The sequence below is a fragment of the Thrips palmi genome, unplaced genomic scaffold (assembly GCF_012932325.1).
Source record: "Thrips palmi isolate BJ-2018 unplaced genomic scaffold, TpBJ-2018v1 HiC_scaffold_18, whole genome shotgun sequence".
Taxonomy (NCBI): Eukaryota; Metazoa; Arthropoda; class Insecta; order Thysanoptera; family Thripidae; genus Thrips; species Thrips palmi.
Window position 1 is genome coordinate 5,507,561 of NW_023144627.1, and position 25,882 is coordinate 5,533,442.

General features: G+C 47.7%; 3 protein-coding genes across 8 annotated transcripts; 1 reads left to right on the forward strand and 2 right to left on the reverse strand.

Annotated features, from left to right (window-relative positions):
- Window positions 1–643: 643 nt before the first annotated feature.
- LOC117644407 (UHRF1-binding protein 1-like) lies at window positions 644–12,910 on the reverse strand. Of its 4 annotated transcripts, XM_034383838.1 has the most exons (24): window positions 12,758–12,910; window positions 12,140–12,341; window positions 11,871–12,059; window positions 11,566–11,791; window positions 11,324–11,490; window positions 11,094–11,250; window positions 10,836–11,022; window positions 10,604–10,748; window positions 10,328–10,505; window positions 9,959–9,979; window positions 9,297–9,389; window positions 9,040–9,218; window positions 8,702–8,942; window positions 8,356–8,612; window positions 7,994–8,271; window positions 7,625–7,880; window positions 7,274–7,540; window positions 6,952–7,185; window positions 6,657–6,791; window positions 5,902–5,913; window positions 4,905–5,186; window positions 4,671–4,818; window positions 4,429–4,594; window positions 644–4,339 (listed from the first exon to the last, which is right to left on the reverse strand). In XM_034383838.1, exons 1-24 carry the CDS (start codon window positions 12,799–12,801, stop codon window positions 4,198–4,200), a joined length of 4,206 nt encoding a protein of 1,401 aa, XP_034239729.1. In that variant the 5' UTR covers window positions 12,802–12,910; the 3' UTR covers window positions 644–4,197. The 4 variants fall into 4 exon arrangements, with proteins under 4 accessions (XP_034239729.1, XP_034239731.1, XP_034239733.1 ...); XM_034383840.1 differs by lacking the exon at window positions 5,902–5,913 and having other exon boundaries at window positions 12,758–12,909; XM_034383841.1 differs by lacking the exon at window positions 9,959–9,979 and having other exon boundaries at window positions 4,198–4,339.
- Window positions 12,911–13,096: 186 nt separating this feature from the next.
- LOC117644408 (serine-rich adhesin for platelets-like) lies at window positions 13,097–15,035 on the reverse strand (the record flags this gene model as incomplete). Its single annotated transcript, XM_034383843.1, has 2 exons — window positions 13,097–13,268; window positions 13,462–15,035. Coding segments are annotated over 2 exons (1,626 nt in total), but the record flags the coding sequence as incomplete, so codon positions are not given.
- Window positions 15,036–16,309: 1,274 nt separating this feature from the next.
- LOC117645165 (putative fatty acyl-CoA reductase CG5065) lies at window positions 16,310–22,873 on the forward strand. 3 transcript variants are annotated; one of them, XM_034385150.1, is made up of 10 exons: window positions 16,310–16,410; window positions 16,746–16,945; window positions 17,316–17,580; window positions 17,878–18,126; window positions 19,000–19,145; window positions 19,514–19,623; window positions 19,946–20,164; window positions 20,815–21,049; window positions 21,341–21,622; window positions 22,494–22,873. In XM_034385150.1, the coding sequence occupies exons 3-10, from the start codon at window positions 17,320–17,322 to the stop codon at window positions 22,576–22,578; spliced, it is 1,587 nt and encodes a 528-aa protein (XP_034241041.1). In that variant the 5' UTR covers window positions 16,310–16,410; window positions 16,746–16,945; window positions 17,316–17,319; the 3' UTR covers window positions 22,579–22,873. The 3 variants fall into 3 exon arrangements, with proteins under 3 accessions (XP_034241041.1, XP_034241040.1, XP_034241039.1); XM_034385149.1 differs by having other exon boundaries at window positions 16,325–16,455; window positions 16,749–16,945; XM_034385148.1 differs by lacking the exon at window positions 16,310–16,410 and having other exon boundaries at window positions 16,627–16,945.
- Window positions 22,874–25,882: the final 3,009 nt, after the last annotated feature.

Consider the following 25,882-nt stretch of genomic DNA (forward strand, 5'->3'; position numbering starts at 1 on the left):
CTGCCGTTCTCTCGCGGTGGCAGCTCCGCTCGCCGTTTTGACTAGTCTGCCAACGTGCCCTTTTTCCAGTCGCTGGTTGTTTGCAACCGGCCACTAACAAATTAAACGGCCTTCCCGCCAGGGAGTTCAACCGTAGACTGTGATGGAGGTGCAGTCACCTGTGACTTTGGATCCTCGCTCGCGGGATTTCACCACAAAGGGGCGCTGGCAGCGTAACGCTGCTGGTCGCTCGCGGTGACAGTGTCGCTCACCAACGTTACTAGACAGCCACGGCTTTCTCCGCAACTCATCATCAATCTTCTACGCAACCCCAGCCTCCAAGAAAACAGTCACGCCCGGGGAATTCCCCTCCCCTGCCGATTCCGCGACGGCTGGCGCGCAGCCGGCGGCCGGCAGCCCAGCTTTCGGTGAAAACCAGCAAAATAAGCACTTTTTGGAGAAATGGAGGGCTCTGATTGGTCGAGATGTCACGTTACCGGTCACGTGACCAAATTTTCGATCGGCAGGCAGATCCCTTGAAGAATCGCCTGGGCATGCTCGGCCGGGAGGGATCGACTGCCTCAATGCCGTGGGGGGAGAGGTATGAAGAAAGAATGTAGGATCCGATGTGAAACAAAGGCCAAACATTGAAAAAATCAAAGTCTACACTCAACCAGTGAATTTATTCAAATTTAAATCTGTAGGTACAATATCAGATGACAACGTTCACGTCTGCGTCTAGATACTTTTATATGCATATACATCTTTTCATAAATTTTCAAATATTATAACAACTTAGTGCAATAAAACGGTGGACATTTACTTTAAAGCAATACACTCAACAATAGGATGTCGGATTCACCTAGTCCAAAGAGAGGAATAGAGCATTCAGGCTTAATCATATTTTCAAACAAATAACAGTGCAGGAAAGCTTTATTCTAAAGCACAGGGGTAGTGTGCATACAAATAATACAGTATGTATTTTGAAAATGTCCATTATTGTAAAAAGTCGAATGTAACAACAGCAACTCTCAAATCACAAGAACTTTTGACAAATAAGATTTGGGATGAGGCAAAAGCTACCAGATCAAGGAATCGAATTTACAGTTACTTCTTTAAAAATGTCGTAATTAGATAAAAAAAGAATACCCTAGAAATTTAAATTATTGCTTGAAATGTTTGTACGTCTTAGACACATGAACAAAATATCTCAAAAATTTAGTCAGCATGCCCCTTGATTGTAGTTTTTCCTTTTGCAACAATGACTTATATAAGGGTCCAAAGACACAGAGGTCAGCATCCTTACGTAAGCACAAGGGACTAAAATTTCAAAAATCAAACTTGTTAAATTAATGAAGTGCTCCTAAGTCAAAACCTAGTACCGACAATACCACCTCAAATTTATGTGCAGGAAAATCTCACAATGTGACTTTTTAACTAGAATGAATGACAGAAACAGTAGAAAAGACAACAGGAATAGGCTACGTGTAAGACATGCACAGAAAAACAAGCAAATTTTCTTGAAATTTACATTGCAAGTTTAAGAGAAGATACGCATACAAATGACACTGAAAAAATGCATTTAAGGGCTACATAGGAAGTGAAGCAAAATTACACTTGGAAAATGCCCTGTCTTAATGATTAAAATTTAGATCAGATTATTATAATGGTAACTTACACCCTCTTTGGCAGAACAACAACGCGTTAAGAGCATTGATCTGTAGAGCCAATAGAAACTATCATGGAGCCTGACACGAATTAGAGTCCTAAAGCTACTATAGGACTCTAACACCAGTAAGGTCACATGATTGTAAAGTCTTTCCTATACAACCCGTAGGAATAAAACCATTTATTGACACTTTTTTCCACAGAAATCAGTAGTTTCAGTAGTTCACCCTATAAAAGCCTACTATAACACTAGCACAAGACTGTATATTTTGATTGAAAGAATTTCTAATTTTCAAAACATCTCATGTGATTTCGGCCATTAACTTTCCAGTTCAAGACATTGCAGTATCCTTGAAGAATAAATGAGGAAAATTACACATAAAAATCATTTTGCTAAAATTGAAAAGTGGGTTACAGCATCCCATTTAACCCCTACCTAATTCCCATAAATTAATATCACGCATGAAAAAAGTCAGTCTTGTCACTGCAATTAATAAAAAGACTATCTATGGCAAAATATGACCCACTTCAAACACAAAATGCACGTCTAAACTAAAAGGAAACCACAGCAATTAATGAAGAGGAGCCGTCCTCAAAACTAGTGAGGCAGCAGAAAAGAGATGCTCACTTTAAGAATAAATCGTTCAGCTTTAGTTTGCAGTGTACAGTATACAAAATAAAGCTTCAAGAAGTACAACAATCAGATCAGAGAAAGGGAGGAATAAACAAATATAAAAATAGGTCACTGCAAAATAAAGCAGCTGCTCACCTAGATGAAACAATAACATGTAACCAGCCACATACCCATCAAATCAATCGTAACCACAATGGCCTCAAAGACATTGCATTTACAACTTTACAGCAACAGCGTCAGATTAAGTATGATTTAACAACCAACTAGGTCCATTATAATTCCAGAGAAATATTTCAAAATCAACAACGAAGTACTATAACTCAGCCAGCTGGTTAATTACATACTATATACATATAAGTAGAATAAACAATAATAAATTCTCTTTTGAGGGACAAGCACACATCAAGTCAAGGCTAACATTGAGATACTTATCCACAACTTCAATATAAAATACATACTCTGCATCATTCAGTCAGAAGATTTCACTTTTATAGTTGGTGACCATCAGGAACTTTCCAGACTCTGATCAAACATAGCACAATAAATGAAAAATTCAAGCTGAAAAATTCTCTCAATACAAGGTAACAGGATAAGGAATTGAACACAACCTTTATTTACAAATATTGATGGAGATTTTGGAGTATTAATTATTCAGAAGACTTAAGCCAATTATTTAAGTTCGGAGGAAAAGAGACCCAAAGCACCACAGCACACCTCAACAATAACTAACAAAAGAAAGTATGATATCAGAGTTGTAAAAATGCATCCTTAAGATACTTTTACAAGTAACACATTCAACACAGTCAAAAGTTGGCACACCAAAAAAATAACATCAGAAGGAAAAGAATCACAAAGAACAAACATTTGAAAGCAAGATTACATAATGTTCCAAACTTCTTTCAAAAAAATAAAGATTGCATGTACTTCACTCAGGCTTCTGAACAACTCAAACATGAGTATTATTTTGGAACTTAAGTAATGATATGTAATTAAAAACTTTGCACAAGGAGCTTGCTTTGTCAGTATGAAAACCATCAAGCAAATCAAGACCACATAAACATGGCACATAAAGTTCATTCCTTTACAAAAGAAGATGGCAAGTTTTATTGCTGTGATACCAAAACATATTTTCTGTAGACCTGTGACCATCGAACTCAACTTCATTCAGCTGGAAGGATTACATGCATGAGGGTTTTGTACATGTTAACATATAGCTTGAAACAAATTTTTAAAAAGGGTTTTGAAAAGACTGATATTTGCATAAATTGGCAACACATGCCAGACGCTTATTGACAAATAGCTACTTAGCAAGAGATGAAAACAAGACCCTTAATTGAAATTTTTATTATAATTGGGCTCCAGAAATATATTTTTCTAGAGATGAACGAAGTTAAGATGACCACAGATAATCAAACCTGAAAATGGTCATAAGATATTTACAACAGAAATCACTTAATAACTCTCGGGCAGGGCAGATATCACAGTTACTTGACAATGTGAATGTCACTTTTTTTTTTCTTTCTTTCTTTCATAAATGGTATTTATTACGTCAAGTGAAAAGTTGTTTGAAAGAATGTACTCCAGTTAGCTGACTGATGAAAATGATACACACCAAAGCACTATTTATACATTGAGGTATTAATTCTAACTTGTTCACTGCTGAAGTACTTGTTCCAACATTTTCTTCGTTCACCTGACTCCAGTTGGATTTTTGTCCAGAACATGCCATGCTGTGGCTGTGCTCCTTGCTCCACTCGTTATGCCGTAACAGACTCAGACCAAAACACCAAACACCACCCAAATAGAGAAGCTGGGCCACAGTTTTGGCATTTCGGACTCATTTGTGACTATTTGCTACGGCTGTGACGAGAGCCTCCGCAGCAATGGCGGCACTTGAAGCAGGAGCCATCACACTGTTATCTCTTACCGCTGCTGTTTGTGCTGCCTGAGCTACCACTGCGGTTCACTTTCTGGCGCAACACTTGAATCTCATCTAACAGCGACATTTTCTCTTCCAAAAGTGTGCCTAATTCATCTTGAGCATTAGCTAGGTAGGTGCTGATAAGGGAAGAAATGGAGCACACAAAATGAGCTTAGAGTGCAGGAGACAGGACTGACACTGTCACTTAACATGCAGTTACACTTACCGAAGAGTATCTGATTCTTCAGCAGAACGTCGCAATCTGTGGTTCTCTTCTGACAGCTGCTCGAAAGCCATGAGTCTGCGGCGTAGTTCATCATTCTCAGTGGTGAGACGGGTCAGGGATCTCTGAAGTCTCTCAAGCTCTGCAGACTCTTCAGCTCGAGCACGCCCTAAGAATATGCATACAATGTCAGTTTTGGCAAGATGACAAACATGCATGAACAAGATAACAATAGGTATACCAACCTGGTGGTTCAATCAGAAACACTCCGCTTCTGTCACGAGATATGTGCAATCTGGATACTGATGCATCGATAGGGACTGGCCCTGGTGAAGTAATATTGTTGCTCGGCCGGTCCTCAATCAAATGAAGAGAGACATTTTCCAGGAAGACCTGTAACATTCAAGGCAAAAAATGAAAACCAAACGACAAGTTACTTAGAAACCCAAGCAAGACGCACGACATGGACATGGACATACCTCCATTGGCAGTGGTGCCGCAATCACCTCGTCCTCCACCAGGTCAGTGAGCCCCATGATGGTGCTCATCGAGAGGCGGACGGGCAGGTCGGTGACGCGAACCTCGAGCAGGTCGTGGAACCACGTCTGCATGCACGACCGGTCCCACGGGCCCTTGAGCTTGGTGGCGGCCGTCTGGTGCTCGGGGAGGAGGCTGTGGTCCAGCCTGGCCTGCACTCTCGGGTGCCCGGCCGTGTCCAAGGGGAGCTCCACCCACGCCCGGGAACGGGAGCTGAATTTGTTCTGGAAGGTACACCAGGTAGAGTAAGACATTGGTGGATCTAATGATCATTGACGATCTACCTTAGGGACACAGCTTTCATTCAGTACACAAAGGCACGATATTTGCATCCATACACAGTGGGCCAGAAGACCGGCGGAGGCGGCCAAAACTATAGACGCGTTTTGAGCTCCAGAGTCGCTAACTGGGACTCGAACCGAACGTGTGACCCCACCAATGGATTGCTCTCCGAACGAGGAATCCATTGGTGGGGTCACACGTTCGGTTCGAGTCCTGTTTGGCAACTGTGGAGCTCAAAACGCGTCTAGTGTTTCGGCCGCCTCCACCGGTCTTCTGGCCCACTGTGCCATATACTGTACTGAAGACCATTCAAAGCACAGAAACGTTAAGCAAAATTTACATCAATATTCTAATTACAACTTTTGTTTCTCAAGTACTCAAACAGATTAGGTAAAAAAGGGGTTATTCATTATATGGTATGAAAGCATCTCTGCAAGCAGGACAGAATCAAGAAGAAGGAATCAGACAGGTGGAAAATTTGAACATGAAAGAAAGTACAGAGTGAAGTGAGGCTTTAAGCAGGCTCCATGAACAGAGAAGCTGAAGATATGCCTCAAAACCGTTGGGCTCTCTTCACGCGAAACGGAGCATGCAAAGACAGAGATCAAGTGAAACTACTGCAAAAGTATTATTATAAGTAAAAAGTATCAATAATACCTTAAATTCGGTCTGAGCAGCCACACAACAATTCAAGGCAAGCATGCGAAAAAAGACAATATAAACAAGAAATTTTAGGTGAGGAAAAGGTAAAGTAGAGAATGAATGAGAAGAAAGCAGAAATACAGTGGATATCTGTTCATAATATTTTTTAGATCATGTTGAAAAGCAAAATATTTTCAGACATGACAGAAAGGAAGTTGTAATTTTTCACAACAACAAAGGTAAGAGGAACATTTGAAGTGGGTTCAGTTAAATTATCAAAAGGAAATCATAGATATAAAGGAGACTCCAAAATTCCCTACAGAAGGAAGGAAGGGATTGGAAACAACTGAAAAATTTTATCAAATCAACTTCAAATGACCGCTTTTCATCAGCAAGACAGCAAGTTAGATTGCTAGATTAATTTTCACACCAAGTGGAAAGAAACAGAATCAAAACAGACCAGACCAGAGCAAACCTACGAAAGACAGGACAAAACATCAGATGAGACACCAGGTAAATTGTTGATGACAAACAAGTTGCAGAGAGGCAAAAGGAAAAACAGACAGATGAGTAGACAAAATGAAAACTGTAAGTGCTGCATATTTGAAACATTCTAAAACCAGAAACACACTGAGGCAGCTTTGCAAACCATGCAAAAATATTTTCATATAGCAATTAATTTTAGAGAGAGAGAGGAAATAATGGGAAAGAAATGGGTTAAATAGGCATGCTGAGAGTTGTTGCTCTCCAAACCAAAAAGATTCTCTTACCTGGAACTCATCCCAGGGTATAGCTCCACATTCTTCAGAAGTGACATTTGCAACTTGCACCTTGATAGAAGAAGAAAAGCCTGCCGATTGTTGCATGAATTCTACCTTGGCCAATTTGAAAGTAGCAACTGAAATCTGATAAAGACATTAAGATATTAGACTGTTTTTTTTTGTGGTGGTGGGGAGTCTACCTTGAATTACATAATAATGAAATAAAATAATGATTTGTTAATCATTAATAAATAAATTAAAGATGTATATTGAAGAAAAGACTTTTAAAAATAATGACTCTTACCAGATCTCTCCTTTTAATTGAGCTATCAATGGAATCTGCTCTTTCACTTGGAGTTGTTACAATTGTTCCAGTTGGTTCTTCTTCCAAAACTTCACTCGCCATTTCAACTTTCTGCATATTGTTATCAAGACATGAAGTACGAAACATGGCATCACTAGAATCAAGAACAGCAGTTTCACCCCCAAGCAGCACGAAATTGTCACTGCCAGAGCTGCAGTCACTGCGGATAGATACCTGGAACAAAGAGGACTTCAGTCAGAAACGCTCAACTAATATCGATTAAAAGAATATCCAATGGAAAAGGCATGGTGTTTATTCATACAGTGTCACTCGCGTCATCCATTGATTGCTTCGGGGCAGCGTCGGTTGTGTTCATTAGAAGTTTCAAAGCTTTTTTGCTGGCGCTGAACACGGAGTTGAAGTTGTTGAAAGTGGACACAGCAGATGCAACTGGTTTGTCCTCGAGCTGCCGAGTTGGCTGCCGTGTTTGGAAGTCCATCGAGTACGACGACGACACATCACTCCCTGGCGTTGCACGGCCGTTGCCATTGGAGTTGAAGTGCGGCACGCTACGTCGGTTGCCAGCCTCCTGCAAGGAAACAGGAAAAGGTGCAACTATTGCTTCACAAACACCTGTCCAGAGCGGTCGCAGAAACAGGGCATAATTACAAACCTGCGAAACTTGACCAGTCGAAGTAGAAAAGTGAACACTAGCTCGATCTACGGTGCCACTTCCCATATCACCAGAACGCTCCACATGGTTTCCAACAAGTTCATCTCCTAGGCTTGAAGAGTCAGGAAACACTGACTCTACATCCCCACCAGACGATTCTTTGCCAGGGGTCTGGGATGGCATAACCAATGTCACTTCAACTTGAGGTAAAAGAGCTCCTACAACCAGTGAGCCGCCCACTTTGTGATCTAGGATTCTGAAGAGAGGATGGCAGATAAAATATCATTCACACTGAACAATATGAAAAACAACAGAAACCTGTCAAAAGTCCACTTTAAAATGGGATAATCTGATGTTTTAAGTATTTACCGCATAGTGTCAAGAGTCAGAAACGTAGCCACTTCAGCTGCCTCTTCAGCCAACCGTAAAAGAAACAGCAGTTGATAATGGTTTATTTGAATAGACATTAGATTTGAAACCTGTACAAGTACATGAATGTCTGCTGTGCCTGGTTCAGATTTACTTTGGCTTGAATTAAGATTTTGAGGCCTAGTCTTTTCTTTACCATCAAAGGAATGCCCACTTTTAAGACTTCCCTGTGATAGGCTTGCCTCTTTAGAGTTGACAGTGAACTTCGGAGATGATTCCTAAGACAAAATCCAAGGGGCTGACTGTCACAAGTTCTACTTTTAAAAGTACAAATAAAGTTGAATACAAAAAATTTAACGTACCTGAGTACCTACACGTGCTGCTGGTTGAGGTACTTTCATGTACACCCACAAAGTAATAGGCAGAGCATCAAAAAACACAGTTGGACGATTCGAACCTATGGCACGAGTGCCATAAAACTCCCCCCAAACTGGATCGAGATGAACACACCACGTGTCCTTTGCCTCCACCCACAACAACTCCCGACTAAGTTGGTCAACTAATTCCTGGACAGAGTTTCCAGTGATTTGAGAAGGTGGCGCACGAATATTGTCTGTACCTAAATAAAGAGAAGATTGTAAATTACAGTGCAGTTCTGAGACAGATAAGCTCCGCAGGGGGGCCAAAATCTTTGGACACAAATCTTACCTTCCAAATGTTTTATGAACTTTTTGTTGACAACATGGAATTCACCCGGCTTTGAGGGGAAGTCTGATCCAAAGAAGAGAGAGCCTAGCTGAAAACTGTGAACACATTTGGCCAAATCTGCTCGGGAGCAGGAATCCCGTGTGCTTCGGACATTTGTGATGGTAACTCTGGATGCCTGGACATGCAATGACTTGGGTCTGTCTCTTTGGCTCAAGTGTTCCACAGTACTTTCCAGCACAATCTACAAAGTATAAAAGACATTTAGTAATACTTTTACATAGATTTTAAAAAAATAGCCATGATGGCATGGCACAGTTTGCCATACATACAGTACTTACCCGAGGTAAGACAGCTTCAATTTTTACGTCTACATATGGAAGACTAGAATTCATTTCCTGAACATTCTTTTGAAGAGATTGATGCAAGTTTAAAGCAAACGAGTTGGCCCAAAGGACACTCAGAACATCCATATAAATTTGAATAGGATTTAACTGAACGTAAAACTTAGAAGGCGGCACTGCAAACAAAAATACAAATGTCACTTATGTCTTGTAGGAAAAACTGAGCAGGGCTGCCAGTTTAAATTTCTATTTACATGGGAATGGTATGTCTCCTGGGTAATAGTAGTATGTGAATTCAGCATGAACAGTCTTGAGCTCTTCTGGGAATGAATACCTGTCTTTGTCACCTAGAACAAACAGGAGTGATGAAATTACAACCTATACTAAGAAAGTAAAGAAGGACATTAAGCATGCAATACAATAACAAAACAAAACATTCTCAACTTTTCCACAAGAAGGAAACAGCTAGAGGAAAAAAGGTCTTAGAAACATTTATTACTATTTATCTGACTGTTAAAATAAATTACACTAAAACATGGACTGCGGCAAAGAAAAGATGACCATGAGCCATGATATAATTACAAGCTATAACAACATGGGAGAGATTTTGTCCAAGCATGAGATTTAAGTATCTATCTAGAAAATCCTATTCACAAAGAAATTTACTCTAGTTCTACCACTCTACAGCTCAATCAGTAAAGAGGCACCTATTTATTATTATTTTGCAACCAGCAGCGTAACAAAATAAACATTGAAGCAGAGATTTTATTGCACTTTTCCCTCTCTAACCAAACGCATTGCAGGTTGTTAAGCTAATTATCATCAAAAGGAGGGGTTTCAACCTCTGAATCCTCCTTTCGTACGCCACTGTTTGCAATGCTATATCTAAACACACACTTTGCTAGAGAGCAAATACCTGATCTTCTCCTGTGTTGAGCTTTAATTCAAACAAAGAAAGGAAAAAAAGTGTATCAAGCAAGGTGCAAAATACAATTTAAAGAACTATCTTTTATTTTTGATGAAGAAATTCAATAAATAATTTAGAACCAGGCTACTCAACACTGAGAAATCATTACACATACAAAATGATCAGATCTAAACTGTTTGGGTCTCATCAATTAACAAATCAGATGAAATCAAAAAGTTGTTTGGGATCTGTAGGCAGATCTATGCAACACACAAACATGGTCCAGAACCTAATAAAGAATCTTTTTCTTAAAACCTAAATTTTCATATGAAAAGGGGAAGCAGGACACTCCCAACTTGAACAAAATATAATTCGTACCTGATATAAAATCCTTTGGCATTTGTTTTCGCTTTGGTGTTGTGACCCTATAAAGGGTGAAATCCTCAATGCGCAGTATCACACATGAGGTCATAAGTTTTGCAAGCTGAGAAATCACATAGTTTTTCACTGGGTTAACCTGAGGGCTTTGAGGCTGGCTTGATCTTCTGGCATTATCCTAATGGAAGTTTGAAAGATTAGAAAAACCAAACCAGTATGATGTAATGCATTGGAACATCCACAGAGGCAAAAGGATTGCATGCCAAGAGTTGGTACCTGCTCAGGGAGACCCCCAAATTCATTATTCTGAACACCAAAGGGAGTTCCATTGGCTTTTGAAGGGTCATTCCCTCCATCTTGAAATGATGACCGTGACAAAGGAGTATGAACTGCACGGTTGCTTTCTATTAGGTCTAGGAAGCTGAAAAAGAGAGATTGCAGATTTAGTGTCCAGACCAGAAGGCACTTCCTCTGGAAACTACCAAGGTTTGATTACACTTGCTAATACCTATTTCTGAAGGACGCAAGAGCCTCCTGAAGCCATTGGGTGTGTGACGATCCTGCCTCCTTATATTTTGGCCAATGCTTCCTATCTCTGATGGCCAGGTGGTAAGGGTAATAGTCAACTTGAAAGTGCTGAAGACTGATTTGAAGAGCACCTCCGTCTTTCAGATCAGGGTGACACGATCTCCCAACTAAAGGCAGTAAATTTAAATTTGACTACACAGTACAAAGTCAGAACAATTAGAATTGAAATGATTCTTACCACCAGGGTCATCACAAAGGTGTAAATCTATCCGCTGAGAGAGAAAGTGATAAGATGTTTCCACTATATCATATCGGTTGAACCTATTTGATAAGTCATTCTCGTGGCCCTGTTTACGTGCTTGCTGAGAAATTTGAGCTTGATACTCTGGTAAAACCTATAATAAGGAAACATTTAGTAGGGTTCCAATGACAGAAAAATTTGTTAAGACAGGAACAGTATCAAATTACCTCAAGTTTTCGTGCTGCCTTCTTTTTACGAGTTACTTCAGTGGCTTTTTGAACCAAACCTGACAGAGAATTCAAAAAGTGGAGGGCTGCTCTCAGCTGAGAATCAGTGAGGACCCACAGAAGATCGTCAAGAATCAGCAAAAGACGAGATCCCATAACAAAACAATCTGAAAATAGTGATGTAAATCTGTTACAAAAGTACAATCATTCAAAAATCTAAGAAAATATAAATGATCATTTACCTGACATCCTTTTTTTAATCACAATCCTACATCGTGCCTGGTTGGTGAGCAGTCTTAGAGGTGTTAAATTGGTGTCTTGGGTAGAGCGAGCTTCAATGCGAACAGTTTGCCATTCCAGTTCTTTGAAAATAAGTAGTTGCCCTTTTTCAGGCTCCTTTATTCGAGTACACCGCAGATCTGCTCGTTGCCATTGGGGAGATTTAGACTCCACCATAATACGGGAAATCTAAACGAAGATTTAAAGAAAGAATTTTTTCTGGCCTGCTTTAAGTGAAGATTCAGAGAAATGAAATAAGACAACTAACCTGTAATGATGCAACAAATGCGGGGCTTCGGAATGTGACCAATACAGTATTGACTGCAACAGTCATTCCATCAATAACCTTATGAATAAAACTGTAACGGCCACCACCCATGGAAGAAAGACCATCTTGAACGGACATGGACCGGAGATCCTCACATGTTTCCACTTCAATCTGGACTTCGTCTAATGTCTGAGAAATGAAATAAGTGGGTAACAAGTACAAGATTTGAGGGTTCCAGCATAAGACACAAATTCTAATGAAATAGTTACCAGAAATATTGGGACACTCTTCAGTTTTGTCCACTGTATTCGGAAATTCACTCGATTGCAACGAGCACTTGTGAGTCGCAGCCATGATGGAAGTTCCAGCAAGTCTGTGAGCACTAACTCATCTAATTCTAAGTTGGCTAAATCTCCTTCTCCTTTAAATGTGCTGAGGTTTATTTGGTCTTCTTTTAAATTCTTTGTGAATCTAGAAAGAAAAAAATCAAAATTAAAAAACATACGAGAGTTTGTAAAGAACAAAAAAATCCTGTAAGAGGATAAAAATTTTAAAAATAAATTATTAACGTGGATTTACTAAGTAACTCCTGTTACGAGGAGAGTTATGTATAGTTACTTTACTACAGAAAGTTGAGGTTAGTGCAAGTGGCAAAAAACAACACTGACAATAAAGGGAACCTAATGGTACGAAATGAGATAGGAACAACCATGTGTAGCCATATCTAACACGGCTTGGGCACTGACGGTGGCACATTACACCTATTCACAAAAATACGATTTCTTGAACCTGACATCTTGCTCAAGGCCTAGACACGAATACGTGTTTCAATGAGAATGCCCCGCCGTTGAAACCATTCGAAAAAACCCTCGCAGAAACGAAATTACCTTGACAAGTGTTTCAAAAGTTGGTTCTTGATTAAAGAAACCATCCTGCGACCCTTCTGTCAGCAACCACATCTAAATCAACAACAATCACATAAGTACCCCTACCCCTTTCCCTTTAATTCTTTTCTTCTTCTCATCTTCTTCTTCATACTCGCTACGCTCACCGCCTTGCCTTTCCCCTAGAACGTTCCCGGTTCGCGGCAGGCCTCTTGGCGCCACTCTTGAACTCTCAGAGACACGGGCATTCCATCCGTTCGCGCGTGGAGTCGAAAGGGGAAAATTGTCCACGCAGACATGTTGGCGACGGTGACTTAGTGGTGCAATAAAGGCAAAACACGGTTCGTAAGACAGAATAAAATTCATTTAATACCTAAAACTTAACATTCCTTAAAAAACTTACAGTCCAGCGACAAAGAAACACATTTAACTAAAAGAGATAAAAATTTCCAAATTGGTTTACTATGCTATAATATACTTCACTTCTCTCATAAAATCAGGTAACTTATTGAATGTACTGAGGGTGACTTAGTGGTGCAATAAAGGCAAAACACGGTTCGTAAGACAGAAAACTTAACATTCCTTAAAAAACTTACAGTCGAGCGACAAAGAAACACATTTAACTAAAAGAGATAAAAATTTCCAAATTGGTTTACTATGCTATATTATACTTCACTTCTCTCATAAAATCAGGTAACTTATTGAATGTACTGAGCCAGGACGGCTCCTTGCTGACACGCCTCCCCGCAATCGTACCCCGCCACTCAAATTCTAAGGCAGCCAGCGCTTGGTGAAGCCTCGAATTGATATGCCTTCCACTGTCAAGCAAAAAGCTTTTAGCTTCCCATAAAAGTTGCGACAAGGCACTTTGTTGTAACACCATAATGTAGTGATCAACAGACTTGAACGGCACTACTTGCAGTGCTCGTTGGATTGGAGGGTCTGGCCACTGTCCAGTGCGCACGAAGTGGTCCACGTCCTTGTCGCTCCGTCCCAGAAAGTTGGTGCGGAAGTCACCCTGCTTCAGCGCCCCTTCCACCTGCTCCACCTCGAGCTCCAAGAGCGTGCCGTTGGTGCCGTCCACGGGCATGCGGCGCCACTTGGGGGCGGGGCCGACCCACAGCGCGAACAGGGCAGCCGACTTCCCCGACAAACCGTGGTCCGCGGCCCACCCTGCCGCCGACGTCGAGGGCTGGTCGGACGAGGCCGACGCAGAGGGCTGGTCTGACGAGGCCGACGCAGAGGGCTGGTCCGACGAGGCCGACGCAGAGGGCTGGTCGGACGAGGCCGACGCAGAGGGCTGGTCTGACGAGGCCGACGCAGAGGGCTGGTCTGACGAGGCCGACGCAGAGGGCTGGTCTGACGAGGCCGACGCAGAGGGCTGGTCCGACGAGGCCGACGCAGAGGGCTGGTCGGGCGAGGCCGACGTCGAGGGCTGGTCTGACGAGGCCGACGCAGAGGGCTGGTCGGACGAGGCCGACGTCGAGGGCTGGTCTGACGTCGAGGGCTGGTCGGGCGAGGCCGACGTCGAGGGCTGGTCTGACGAGGCCGACGTCGAGGGCTGGTCTGACGTCGAGGGCTGGTCGGACGAGGCCGACGCAGAGGGCTGGTCTGACGAGGCCGACGCAGAGGGCTGGTCGGGCGAGGCCGACGTCGAGGGCTGGTCGGGCGAGGCCGACGTCGAGGGCTGGTCGGACGAGGCCGACGTCGAGGGCTGGTCCGACGAGGCCGACGTCGAGGGCTGGTCGGGCGAGGCCGACGTCGAGGGCTGGTCGGGCGAGGCCGACGTCGAGGGCTGGTCGGACGAGGCCGACGCAGAGGGCTGGTCGGGCGAGGCCGACGTCGAGGGCTGGTCCGACGAGGCCGACGCAGAGGGCTGGTCGGGCGAGGCCGACGCCAGGGCCCCTTCCCGCGGCTCTGCAGGACAAGTCGGCGCAGGGAGGACGGCTGCGGCCACCGAGGCCGAGGCCCGCGTTGCGCCTGGTTTGGAGGTCCGTGCCTTCCCTGCCTTCACAGCCGTCGCCGTGGAGGTCACCGACGTGGCCGCCCTTGCCGCGGTGGAGGCCGTCGTGGAGGCTGAGCGACAGGCCACGGGCCGCCTGGGTGGCCCGACGGGGTTGGTTGTTGCCGTGATCCTCTGCGGCCTGGCGAGGGCGGGGACGGTGGCTCGCTTCGCGGGGGCGGCTGGCTTGGCGGCTGCACCCGCTGGACCCTGCGCGGTGGAGACGTTGGCTCGCTTCGCGGGGGCGGCTGCGGTGGCTGGGGCGTTGGCTCGCTTCGCAGGGGCGGCTGCACCCGCTAGGCCCCGCGCGGCTGGGACGGCGGCGGGTCGCTTCGCGGGGGCGGCTGCGGCGCTCGTGGGGGCGGCTGCCACGGCGGGTCGCTTCGCGGGGGCGGCTGCGGCGCTCGTGGGGGCGGCTGCCACGGCGGGTCGCTTCGCGGGGGCGGCTGCGGCGCTCGTGGGGGCGGCTGCCACGGCGGTGCGCTTCGCGGGGGCGGCTGCCACGGCGGCTCCACCCGCTGGGCCCTGCGCGGCGTCCCTGCTGTCCGCCCCTTCCCGCGGCGCCACCATCTTGGCCACAGGCATCACACTGGAAGACACAAACGATTCAATCAAAACACAATGCACGAAACAAACACCGGGAGTCGTGCTCTAGTCCATTTTGTGCCTCAGGTCCTAGTCGCACCACACCGTTAAAAAAATTCTGAACTTTCATAGAAAAATAGGGTGAAGTTAATTAGCAGCAAGTGGTTCTGAAATATCCGACTATAGGGTACTTTCGTAGATCCCTGAACCGGAAGCACACAGACGCCATGTTGGCGGAAGTAGATCCAAACTTGACATGGGAAAGAGACGTTCGTCAAAGGTATCGGCCACACTTGAACATAAACAGTCGTTTGATACTTGTTTGCAGTGCATATGTGTTTCGCGAGCAATATTTGTACAGCTCGGCTATAGTTTTGGATCCGAAGAGAGGTTAGTTTCCGGCCAATTTGGCGTCTGCTGGTCTGCTTGCTTCCGGTTCAGGATTCTACGAAAGTACCCTATTGCGGCGGTCTGAAATTGTAGAAAAGGGCGGTCTGACATTTTAGAAAAGGGTGGTGTAAATTAAGAATTTGGTGATCACCGGCACTTCGTCAGCAGTTCTACATGCATGTTGTTGTTGTTGTTGTTGTTGTTGACTGACAGCAACAGAGGCGGACAAGCTGTCAGGACTGACGGGACAACATGTGGGTCAGAAGACCGGCGGAGGCGACCAACACTCTAGACGCGTTTCGATCTCCAGAGTCGCTAAACGGGACTCGAACCGAACGTGTGACCCCACAAATGAATTGCTCTCCGAACGAAGAATTTATTGGTGGGGTCACACGTTCGGTTCGAGTCTTGTTTGGCGACTCTGGAGCTCAAGACGCGTCTAGAGTTTTGGCCGCCTCCACCGGTCTTCTGGCCCACTGTGCGTGGTCGACAAGTGTAGCGCTAGGTTCCTCGGCTTCAGGCAAGCCGTCGGCAAGCATTTACACACAAGATGGCGCTACTTACGGGACCGGAGTTGACTGCGAAACTTGGGTGCCGGCTGGACCAGGCTGGACTTGACTTCCGATCCCACTGGCGCTGCGAAGCGCTGCGAAGCGAAGCCTCGAACGATGCGGAGCGAGTGAGCGCGCCGACAGGAAGACGAGGGCGACGAGGGCGCTACACTGTGCGGAACGGAGCTGCAGCAGACTGATTCCGAGAGTCGCTTTCGTCGCTCTGTCTCTCTCGCACTCGTGGGGCGTGCCGAATAGGTGTGAGAGAGACAGAGCGACGAAAACGACTCTGGGATGGAATCAGTATGCAGCCGCAGCTAATCGGGCTGCGCTCTCTCGCACTCATGGGGCGTGCCGTATGGGCGTGAGAGAGACAGAGCGACGACAGCGACTCTCGGAGGCAGCAGCCAATCGGGCTGTAGCGCGCGCTCTCTCGCACTCGACTCGATGCCGATCGTCGCAGCAGTGGCCAGTCTCCGCGCGACCTTGCGACCCTTCGCCCGGTTTGGCCCGGCCCGGCCGTCAGTCTCCAGACCGTCTCCGGACCATCTCCAGCACCCCGGCACCGCCAAGCACCGCCAGCAGAACAAGCAGGCACCACCACCGTGGACCGGCCGCAGCTCCAACACGCCCTTCTCTACGCTGGTCAACGCACAGCACAGGGTAAGTCACTTCGGAACACGCACACCACAGTGGGCCAGAGGACCGGTGGAAGCAGCCAAAATTCTGGACGCGGTTTGAGCTCCAGTCACTCAATGGGACGAGAACTGAACGTGTGACCCCACCAATGTATTCCTCGTTCGGAGAGCAATCCATTGGCGGGGTCGCTCGTTCAGTTCGAGTCCTGCTTAGCGACTCTGGAGCTCAAAACGCGTACAGAGTTTTGGCCGCCGCGCTGGTCTTCTGGCCCACTGTGCGCACGGTTGTTGTTGTTGTTGTTGTTGCTGTTATGCACATGGTTGTTTATAGTTATTTGTTATTGCTTTTCGTTGTTGTTGCTGTTGTTGTGTATTACACTTGGCGTGCCCCGCAGTGCCATGCCACTGCAAGCAGCCCGCGGCCTGCAGGGCCTTCATCAGTGCCCCTCGGGCGAGGCTAGCGGCGAGGAGGCCAGCGAGGTCGTCCGCTTCTACGCCGGCCGCCGCGTGCTGGTGACGGGCGCGTCCGGCTTCATGGGGAAGGTGTTGGTGGAGAAGCTGCTGCGGTCGTGCCCCGACCTCGGCGGCGTCGTCGTCCTGCTGCGGCCCAAGAAGGACCGCGACGTGGACGCCCGGCTCCGGGACATGCTGGCCATGCCGGTGAGTGCGGGCCGAGTGCGGGCAGATCGCACAGTGGAGGCGGCCAAAACTCTAGACGCGTTGTGAGCTCCAGAGTCGCTAAACAGGACTCGACCCGAACGTGTGACCCCACCAATGGATTGCTCTCCGAACGAGGAATCCATTGGTGGGGTCACACGATCGGTTCGACTCCCATTTAGCGACCCTGGAGCTCAAAACGCGTCCGGGTTTTTGACCGCCTCCACCGGTCTCCTGGCCCACTGTGGATCGCCCTTCCGTCTGGAGGCGCCCACAATGAGAAACGGAATTTTGACACAGCTGTTCGACGCGGTGCGGCGCCGCGACCCCGGCGTGCTGGCGAAGGTGAAGGCCGTGCGCGGCGACGTGAGCCTGCCGCGGCTGGGACTGTCGCCGGCGGACCGCGCGCACCTCGCCAACACCGTGTCCGTCGTGTTCCACGCCGCGGCCACGGTGCGCTTCAACGAGCACCTCCGGAAGGCCGCCGACGTGAACGTGGCCGGCACCCAGGCCGTGCTGGACCTGTGCCGCGACATGGCCGGGCTCGTGGTGAGTGGCGCAGGCAGCACTGCACAGTGGGCCAGAAGCCCGGTGGGCGCGGCCAAAACTCCAGACGCGTTTTGAGCTCCTGAGTCGCTAAATGGGACTCGAACCGATCGTGACCCCACCAATGGATTGCTCTCCGAACGAGGAATCCATTGGTGGCGTCACACGTGCGGTTCGAGGCCTGTTTAGCCTTGGAGGAACAGGGGAGGAGAAGTAGGTCGAAAATGCAGACCTAATTGGTGCAGGTTCGCTAGGCTACGGCTGATTTCAAAAGGGTCACGGGCAATTTTTTTTAAATACAGAAATACTTGAACTAGTGGAAGATCAACTTAAATTTTGAGAGAAAAAATCCTAAATATAAATAATTTGCCGTAAACTGCCGTTCGGAGCCGTGGGCCGATGTCTGTCGCTTCCAGAGCTTCCACCATTCGCCGTTGGCCACGGAGGGCGCTCTTGGCGGCTACCTCACTGACAGTTTTCATTTATTTTGCGTTGTATTTGAAAAGATTCTACTTATTTGTGAAATCTTCCACCACTTAAAGCTCTGAAGAACCCACGGCAATACTCTGTTTGGGTCTCACGCGTTTAGTTTTCACATAGTTGCATGCACCAAAATGTGGTTTGGCGCGAGCCCACAGGAACCGGCTCGGCGCGACCCTAGCGCCAAGTGTCCTCTCCTGGCGGCGGTCGGCGGAAGCTCTGGAAGCGACAGACCTCGGCCCACGGGCAGCGGCAGCGTGCACTCCTCCCCTTTTCCTCTCAAGGTTTAGCGACTCTGGAGCTCAAAACGCGTCTAGGGTTGTGTCCGCCTCCACCGGTCTTCTGGCCCACTGTGCGCTGCGTCGGGCAGTGGAGTTGAACTTGGAACCTGAGCAGGCCCTGCTGCACGTGTCCACGGCGTTCTGTGCCTGCACCCGAAGGATGGTTCAGGAGCTGGTGTACCCGTCACCGATGTCCGCTGCCACGCTGCGGGCCGAGCTGGCCGCCAGGGATGACGCCGCAGTGGAGAGTGACACGGCAAGGTGGGCATGGCGTGGCTCGGCTGCAGTGAAGCAGGGTTCTAGAAACTCAAGTGTGCCTTGTTGACGTCAAGCCGCCTCAAGTAGGGCTCACAAATACGCTCCACAGTGGGCTAGAAGACCGGTTGAGGCGTTCAAAATCCCAGACGCGTTTTGAGCTTCAGCGTCGCTACATGGGACTCGAGCCGAATGTGTGACCCCACCAATGGATTGCTCTCCGAACGAGGAATCCATTGGTGGGGTCACACGTTCGGTTCAAGTCCTCCTTAGCGACTCTGGGACTCGCGTCTGATAGGCCACCTCCACCGGTCTTCGTACCCACTGTGCGCTCACACGTGCCTCTTAACACGATGCTGCTGCCTGTTGGCTAGGTTGATCGGCGCCTACCCCAACACGTACACCTTCACCAAGGCCGTCGCCGAGGCCGTGATCCTGGAGGAGGGCAAAGAGCTGCCCGTCGTCATCGTGCGGCCCTCGATCGGTAGTAATGCGAGCGTCGCACAGTGGGCCAGAAGGCCGGTGGAGGCGGGCAAAACTCCAGACGCGTTTTGAGCTCTAGAGTCGCTGAACAGGACTCGAACCGAACGTGTGACCTCACCAATGGATTGCTCTCCGAACGAGGAATCCATTGGTGGGGTCATTTGGGGTCATACGTACGGTTTGAGACCTATTCAGCGACTCTGGAACTCAAAACGCGTCTGGAGTTTTGGCCGCCTCCACCGGCCTTCTGGCTCACTGTGCGTCCTGAGGAATAAATAAGTGGCCTTCTCCGGTGTTTGAACCGCGGACTTTCTGTGCGCCAGTGTCGCCGTCGTGGCGCGAGCCGGTGCCCGGCTGGGTGGACAACTGGAACGGCCCGGTGGGGCCCTGGGTGTCCATCGGCAAGGGCACCCTGAGCTGCGTGTTCGGGCGCGCCGACGTGGTGGCGGACTTCGTGCCCGTGGACGTGTGCATCGACTTGATGGTGGCCGCCGCCTGGGACGTCCACGCGCACGCCGACCTCGCCGACGCACGCAGAGCGGGTAAGGAAAAGGAACAAGGTAAAAACGGAACCTGGTTTTCCCAGGAAGCCAATGGTGAAGGCATTGGCCGAGGGGGTATGCACTCGCGTAATAGTCGGTTCACTCTATCTGTAATAGCTTGCGTAATAATACGCGTAACAGTCGCGTAATAGCCGAAATTGTCAAAATTTTATCAATTTTGGTGTGTTTTAGGCCGTTTTTAGCTAAATTCCGATTAATTTGTGGCGTAATAGAGCGTAATAGCGTAATAGTCGGTACACAGGTTCAGAGAGCGCATACCCCCTCGGCATTGGCGATTGCCAGAAAACCAGGAACCGTTGTTCCGTGAAACCTTGAAGTGCTAAGGCATTTTTTCGCAGAAGACGTGTTGCTTTTCCTCTCAGTGTAGGCGTCGGGAAGGAACGCACAGTTGACCAGAAGACCGGTGTTTGTCGACCAAAGCTCTAAACGCGTTTTGACCTCCAGAGTCGCTAAACAGCACTCGAACCAAACGTGTGACCCCACCAATGGATTCCTCGTTCGGCGAGCGATCCATTGGTGGGGGTCACACAATCGGTTCGAGCGACTCCTGGAGCTCGAAACGAGTCTAGAGTGTTGGCCGCCTCCACCGGTCTTCTGGCCCACTGCGACTTGATTTTGTTTGTGTGTAGGCGTGGCGGTGTACAACTGCGTGTCGGGGGCCAGCAACCCCGTGACGTGGGGCGACTCGACGGACTTGTGGGTGCAGGGCGTGCGGCGGCGGCCCTACGCCAGCACACTGGGCACGCCCACGGCCTCCTTCACGACCAGCCGCGCGGCGCACCACCTCCGCACCCTCGCCGGGCAGCTGGTCCGGGCGTACGCCGTGGACGCCGTGGCCATGGCGGCCGCCAGGAAGTCGCCAAGGTGCGCACAGTGGGCCAGAAGACCGGTGGAGGCGGCCAAAACTCTCGACGCGTTTTGAGCTCCAGAGTCGCTAAATGGGACTCGAACCGAACGTGTGACCCCACCAATGGATTGCTCTCCGAACTAGGAATCCATTGGTGAGGTCACACGTTCCGCTAGAGTCCCATTTAGCGACTCTGGAGCTCGAAACGTGTCCAGGGTTATAACCGCCGCCACCAGTCTTCTGGCCCACTGTGGTACGCTATGAGCCACGACGCGGTTACTCTGGCTTGACGTTGGTTCGGTGTGCAGGCTGGCCGACCTGGTCTGGAAGCAGTGCGCCAGGATGCGCTCGTTGGAGTTCTTCACGACGCGCGAGTTCGCCTTCCAGACGGACAACGTGCGCGCGCTGTGGTCCAGGATGTCCGACGCCGACCGCCTGGCGTTCCCCTTCGCCGAGGTGGCCGTCATGGACTGGGGCCAGTACCTGGCCGTGGTCCTCGAGGGCACCAAGACCTTCCTGCTCCACGAAGACGCCGCCGCCGCAAGCCGCGATGCCAACGCCGCTGGCAAGACTCGCTCGCGAATTCTCAGGTAATGAACGCTTTCGGTTTGAGCACTGGCGTTGCACAGTGGGCCAGAAGACCGGTGGAGGCGGCCAAGACTCAAGACGCGTTTTGAGCTCCAGAGTCGCTAAACCGGACTCGAACCGAACGTGTGACCCCAACAATGGATTCCTCGTCCATTGGTGGGGTCACACGTTCGGTTCGAGCCCCATTTAGCGACTCTGGAGCTCAAAACGCGTCTAGAGTTTTGGCCGCGTTCGCCGGTCTGCTGGCCCACTGTGGCGGCGCGGGCCCTTTATGTGTTCTGGGCGGTGGGCCACTTGACGCTGGGATGTAAGTCCCCGCGCTCTCGCGGCGTTTCGCGGCGTCTCGCGGCCAATCGGCGGAATCACAACGACGGTGACGTCGCGACCGGCCTTGTCAAACACTACGTGGAGTACTCTTATCTCGGAGTAGTTTCCTCGCCGTAAAATTAGCGCTCCTCGGAGTGACTTTGGCGTTCATCTGCCACTTCCGAAGTCCGTTCTGGCGTGTCCGTAGAACGAGAGAGCCAGGAAACTTCCACATTCAAGCACATTTTAACAAATCTCACAATTTTAGGGTGGGCCACCCCTTGAGCGCATAGTGGGCTGGAAGACCGGCGCCGGCGGCCAAAACTCTAGACGTGTTCAGCGCTCCAGAGTTGCTAAGCAGGACTCGAACCGAACGTGTGACCCCACCAATGGATTCCTCGTTCGGAGAGCAATCCATTGGTGGGTGTCACACGTTCGGTTCGTGTCCCATTTAGCGACGCTGGAGCTCAAAACGCGTCCGGTATTTTGACCGCCTCCTCCGGTCCTCTGGCATACTGTGGAGCGAGAGACAACGACGACCACTAATGCACTCTCCTTCTTCCGCAGGGCCTACAGCACGCAGCGCCTGCTACCCCTCCTGGCCGTCCCCCTGCTCGCCGTCAACGCCAGCCCGCTCTTGTCCAAGTTATGACGACTTCGGATGGATCTTAGTCAATTTTACTCAATTTTTTAGCTCAATTCTCATACCTCATTTGGAATTTGAACTACTCTGTCAGTTCTTTGATCCACGGACGTCTCACAAGACGTGAATGAATGTGTCTCTTTTACGCCTAGTAAGCTCAATATGGTACTCTATTTTATTTTTATTCAACTACCCTGTAAGTTTTTTTTGATCCACGGACGTCTCGTAAGACGTATATGTATGTATACCAAACTATGAATGGCGCTTGCTGGGTGCGATTAAAGTATTTTCTCTGACAAAGTGATTCTGTTTGCAATCTCATCGGCTTAATTCGCCCGAAGATAACACTTGAAGTCATCGCATGGGCAACTGCCTGCCCGTGACTGTCACTTCGAGTCTGTTTTGGTCGCTAGCTCCTCGTGCGACGTGCTTCATGAGTAGTCGTTTCACTGCAAAGCTGGTGGCAAGTTTGCTTGCCACAAATTTGGCAAGCCGTTTTGACTGCCAAAATTTGGCAAGCTTTGGTCGGCACTCTTGATAAGCTTGCCAAATTTTGGCAAGCTGGGGAGAATTTCTGGGCAAAGCTTGCCAATTTTTGGCATTCAAAACGGCTTGCCAAATTCGTGGCAACTTACCACTGGTATTGCAGTGTTCTCAACTGGCACCCAACCGAGGGGGTAAACACTTCAAGAAATCGTGTACAGACTACTCGGTATTACGCTGTATTACGGAGGTATTACACGTGTATTACGGCCTTAAAATGCAAAAATTTGGCTCATTAGACGCAGAAATGGTATTACGACCACGTGTATTACGCGTAATACACGGTTTTTGTGTACAGGGTATTACGCGAGTGGTTACCCCCTCGCACCCAACTCATCCTCAATCCGCTTCCCATTTGTTCACTGCTGACAATTAAACGGAAACACTTTGCTGCCAAAACATGGCATTTTTTTTTTGGCCAAGTTTTGGCCAGATCCAGCTTACCTCCGACTTTAGTCAGTTTGAAATGCTTCGCCACAAAATAGCGAGACTCTTTTGTGTGATCACGGAACAGGCAGGCCCGTATTGACTGGGTTCAAAATGCTGACCCCATTGAGGTCAAAAGGTCGGTGGAGGCGGTCAAAATCCCAGACGCGTTTTGATCTCCAGAGTCGCTGAATGGGACTCGAACCGAACGTGTGACCCCACCAATGGATTGCTCTCCGAACGAGGAATCCATTGGTGGGGTCACACGTTCGGTTCGAGTCCTGTTTAGCGACTCTGGAGCTCAAAACGCGTCTTGAGTTTTGACCGTCGTCGCCAGTCTTCCAGCCGACTGCACTACGATCTTCGCACACGAAGTAACACATTCCATTCGACAGAAAAGTGAGTTATTTCGACTGAAATTATGATAGTCTCAGTTCGTATGAAATAAAATCCCCGAATTGACACGTTGCACACCAGCTGTCGTATTATGGTCATAACCATAAAGTATCGATTGCGCGTCGCGTGGCCAATCTATTTACATAAGACAGTAAGGCCTTAACTTTAGAAAGAGACAAAAACAATTTAATCGCATGCACTGTTAAAAATTGTTGTTTTAAAACAACAACACAATTACCAACCTCGACAACGCTGTTGTTTGTGAACAAGTTTGCTTGTTTTAAAACGACGAATTCGTTGCTAATTATTTTTATGACTTATGCTGTTTCAATACAATATTTTGCTGCGTACAAACAACCCGGACAATCTAAGAAGTGGTTACTGCGGGGAAACCGGGTCTCTATTAGGTCTGTGACCTAATCGGCAATAAAAATTGATGCAAATAAGGCTGTCTACCGGTTTACAAACATCTTGTGGACGAACGACGCAACTCGTTAGTAAACAACGAAAGTCATTTGAAAACAACTTTGATCGCTAAGAAAATTAGCAACATATTTACTGCTAAATTACAACATAATTTTTTACAGTGAATACCCATACCGAATTTGAAATGGATTTGCTCATTCATGGATTTGTAGCGGCCCGACGAAATGGCCCATAATTGATTCGTAACCCACAATTGATTTTTTTACCTTAATCGTCGCTTAGACGCGGAAAAACTTGGTAAAATCGCCGGAAAAATACCGGGAAATAACCGGGAATTTTTTTTCGACGATCCTGTGGTCACCCTGGTTTGCGTGTCCACAGAGTTACGGAACATCACTGGTCATTAACACTTTATCTAAACCCTGCACACTGTAAAAAATTATGTTGTAATTTAGCAGTAAATATGTTGCTAATTTTCTTAGCGATCAAAGTTGTTTTCAAATGACTTTCGTTGTTTACTAACGAGTTGCGTCGTTCGTCCACAAGATGTTTGTAAACCGGTAGACAGCCTTATTTGCATCAATTTTTATTGCCGATTAGGTCACAGACCTAATAGAGACCCGGTTTCCCCGCAGTAACCACTTCTTAGATTGTCCGGGTTGTTTGTACGCAGCAAAATATTGTATTGAAACAGCATAAGTCATAAAAATAATTAGCAACGAATTCGTCGTTTTAAAACAAGCAAACTTGTTCACAAACAACAGCGTTGTCGAGGTTGGTAATTGTGTTGTTGTTTTAAAACAACAATTTTTAACAGTGTTCCCTCAACCTTCCTTTGACACCTGAAACAGCGCGGATGATTGAGCTACGACCATAACGCCACCTATCGGGCAGCAAAGAGAGACCTTCAAAATTCGACGAAAATTGGGCCTGTTCAAGGGCAAGAAAAAAGAACAAAAGATATTTTTCAAAAAATCGAATAATGGAATGAAGGGGGACGCCCTTGCCGATTCAGGTGTGAAATAACTGAAGAACCATAAGTCAACCTAAGCTTGGCAAAAGTTGTGCAAGGCTTGGCGCACGGGTAGCTTTAAAAATTGCTGACCCACAAATGGTTGCAAAAATCAATTGTAGGCCGAAACGGCGTGCTTTTAAAACGGCCGTTGCTCAGTAAACGAGGACGACCGACTGGGCTGCTTTGCTGCAAAACAAAGCCAATAGATCATATTTAAACGTTTTGAAGCTACTTTGGCTACTTGTTCAAACTAACATTTTAAATTAACATTTTTCAAAAAGGTGACCCACAGTTGATTTTTTACCTGAAGGAGGTGCATGTCGGGTCATATCCGCATTTAAAAGGTTCAGATGGCCCAGAATTAAGAAATCAGTGCATCCATGTGCTTGTGGTAAAGACAAGAGTACCCACAACAATGCTATAGTGACGGCTCGCCTTGTCCACCGGGCCGCCGCGACGGAAGACGACCGCCCACGCGCAAAGTCTCTTCATTTCACTGCTTTTTGA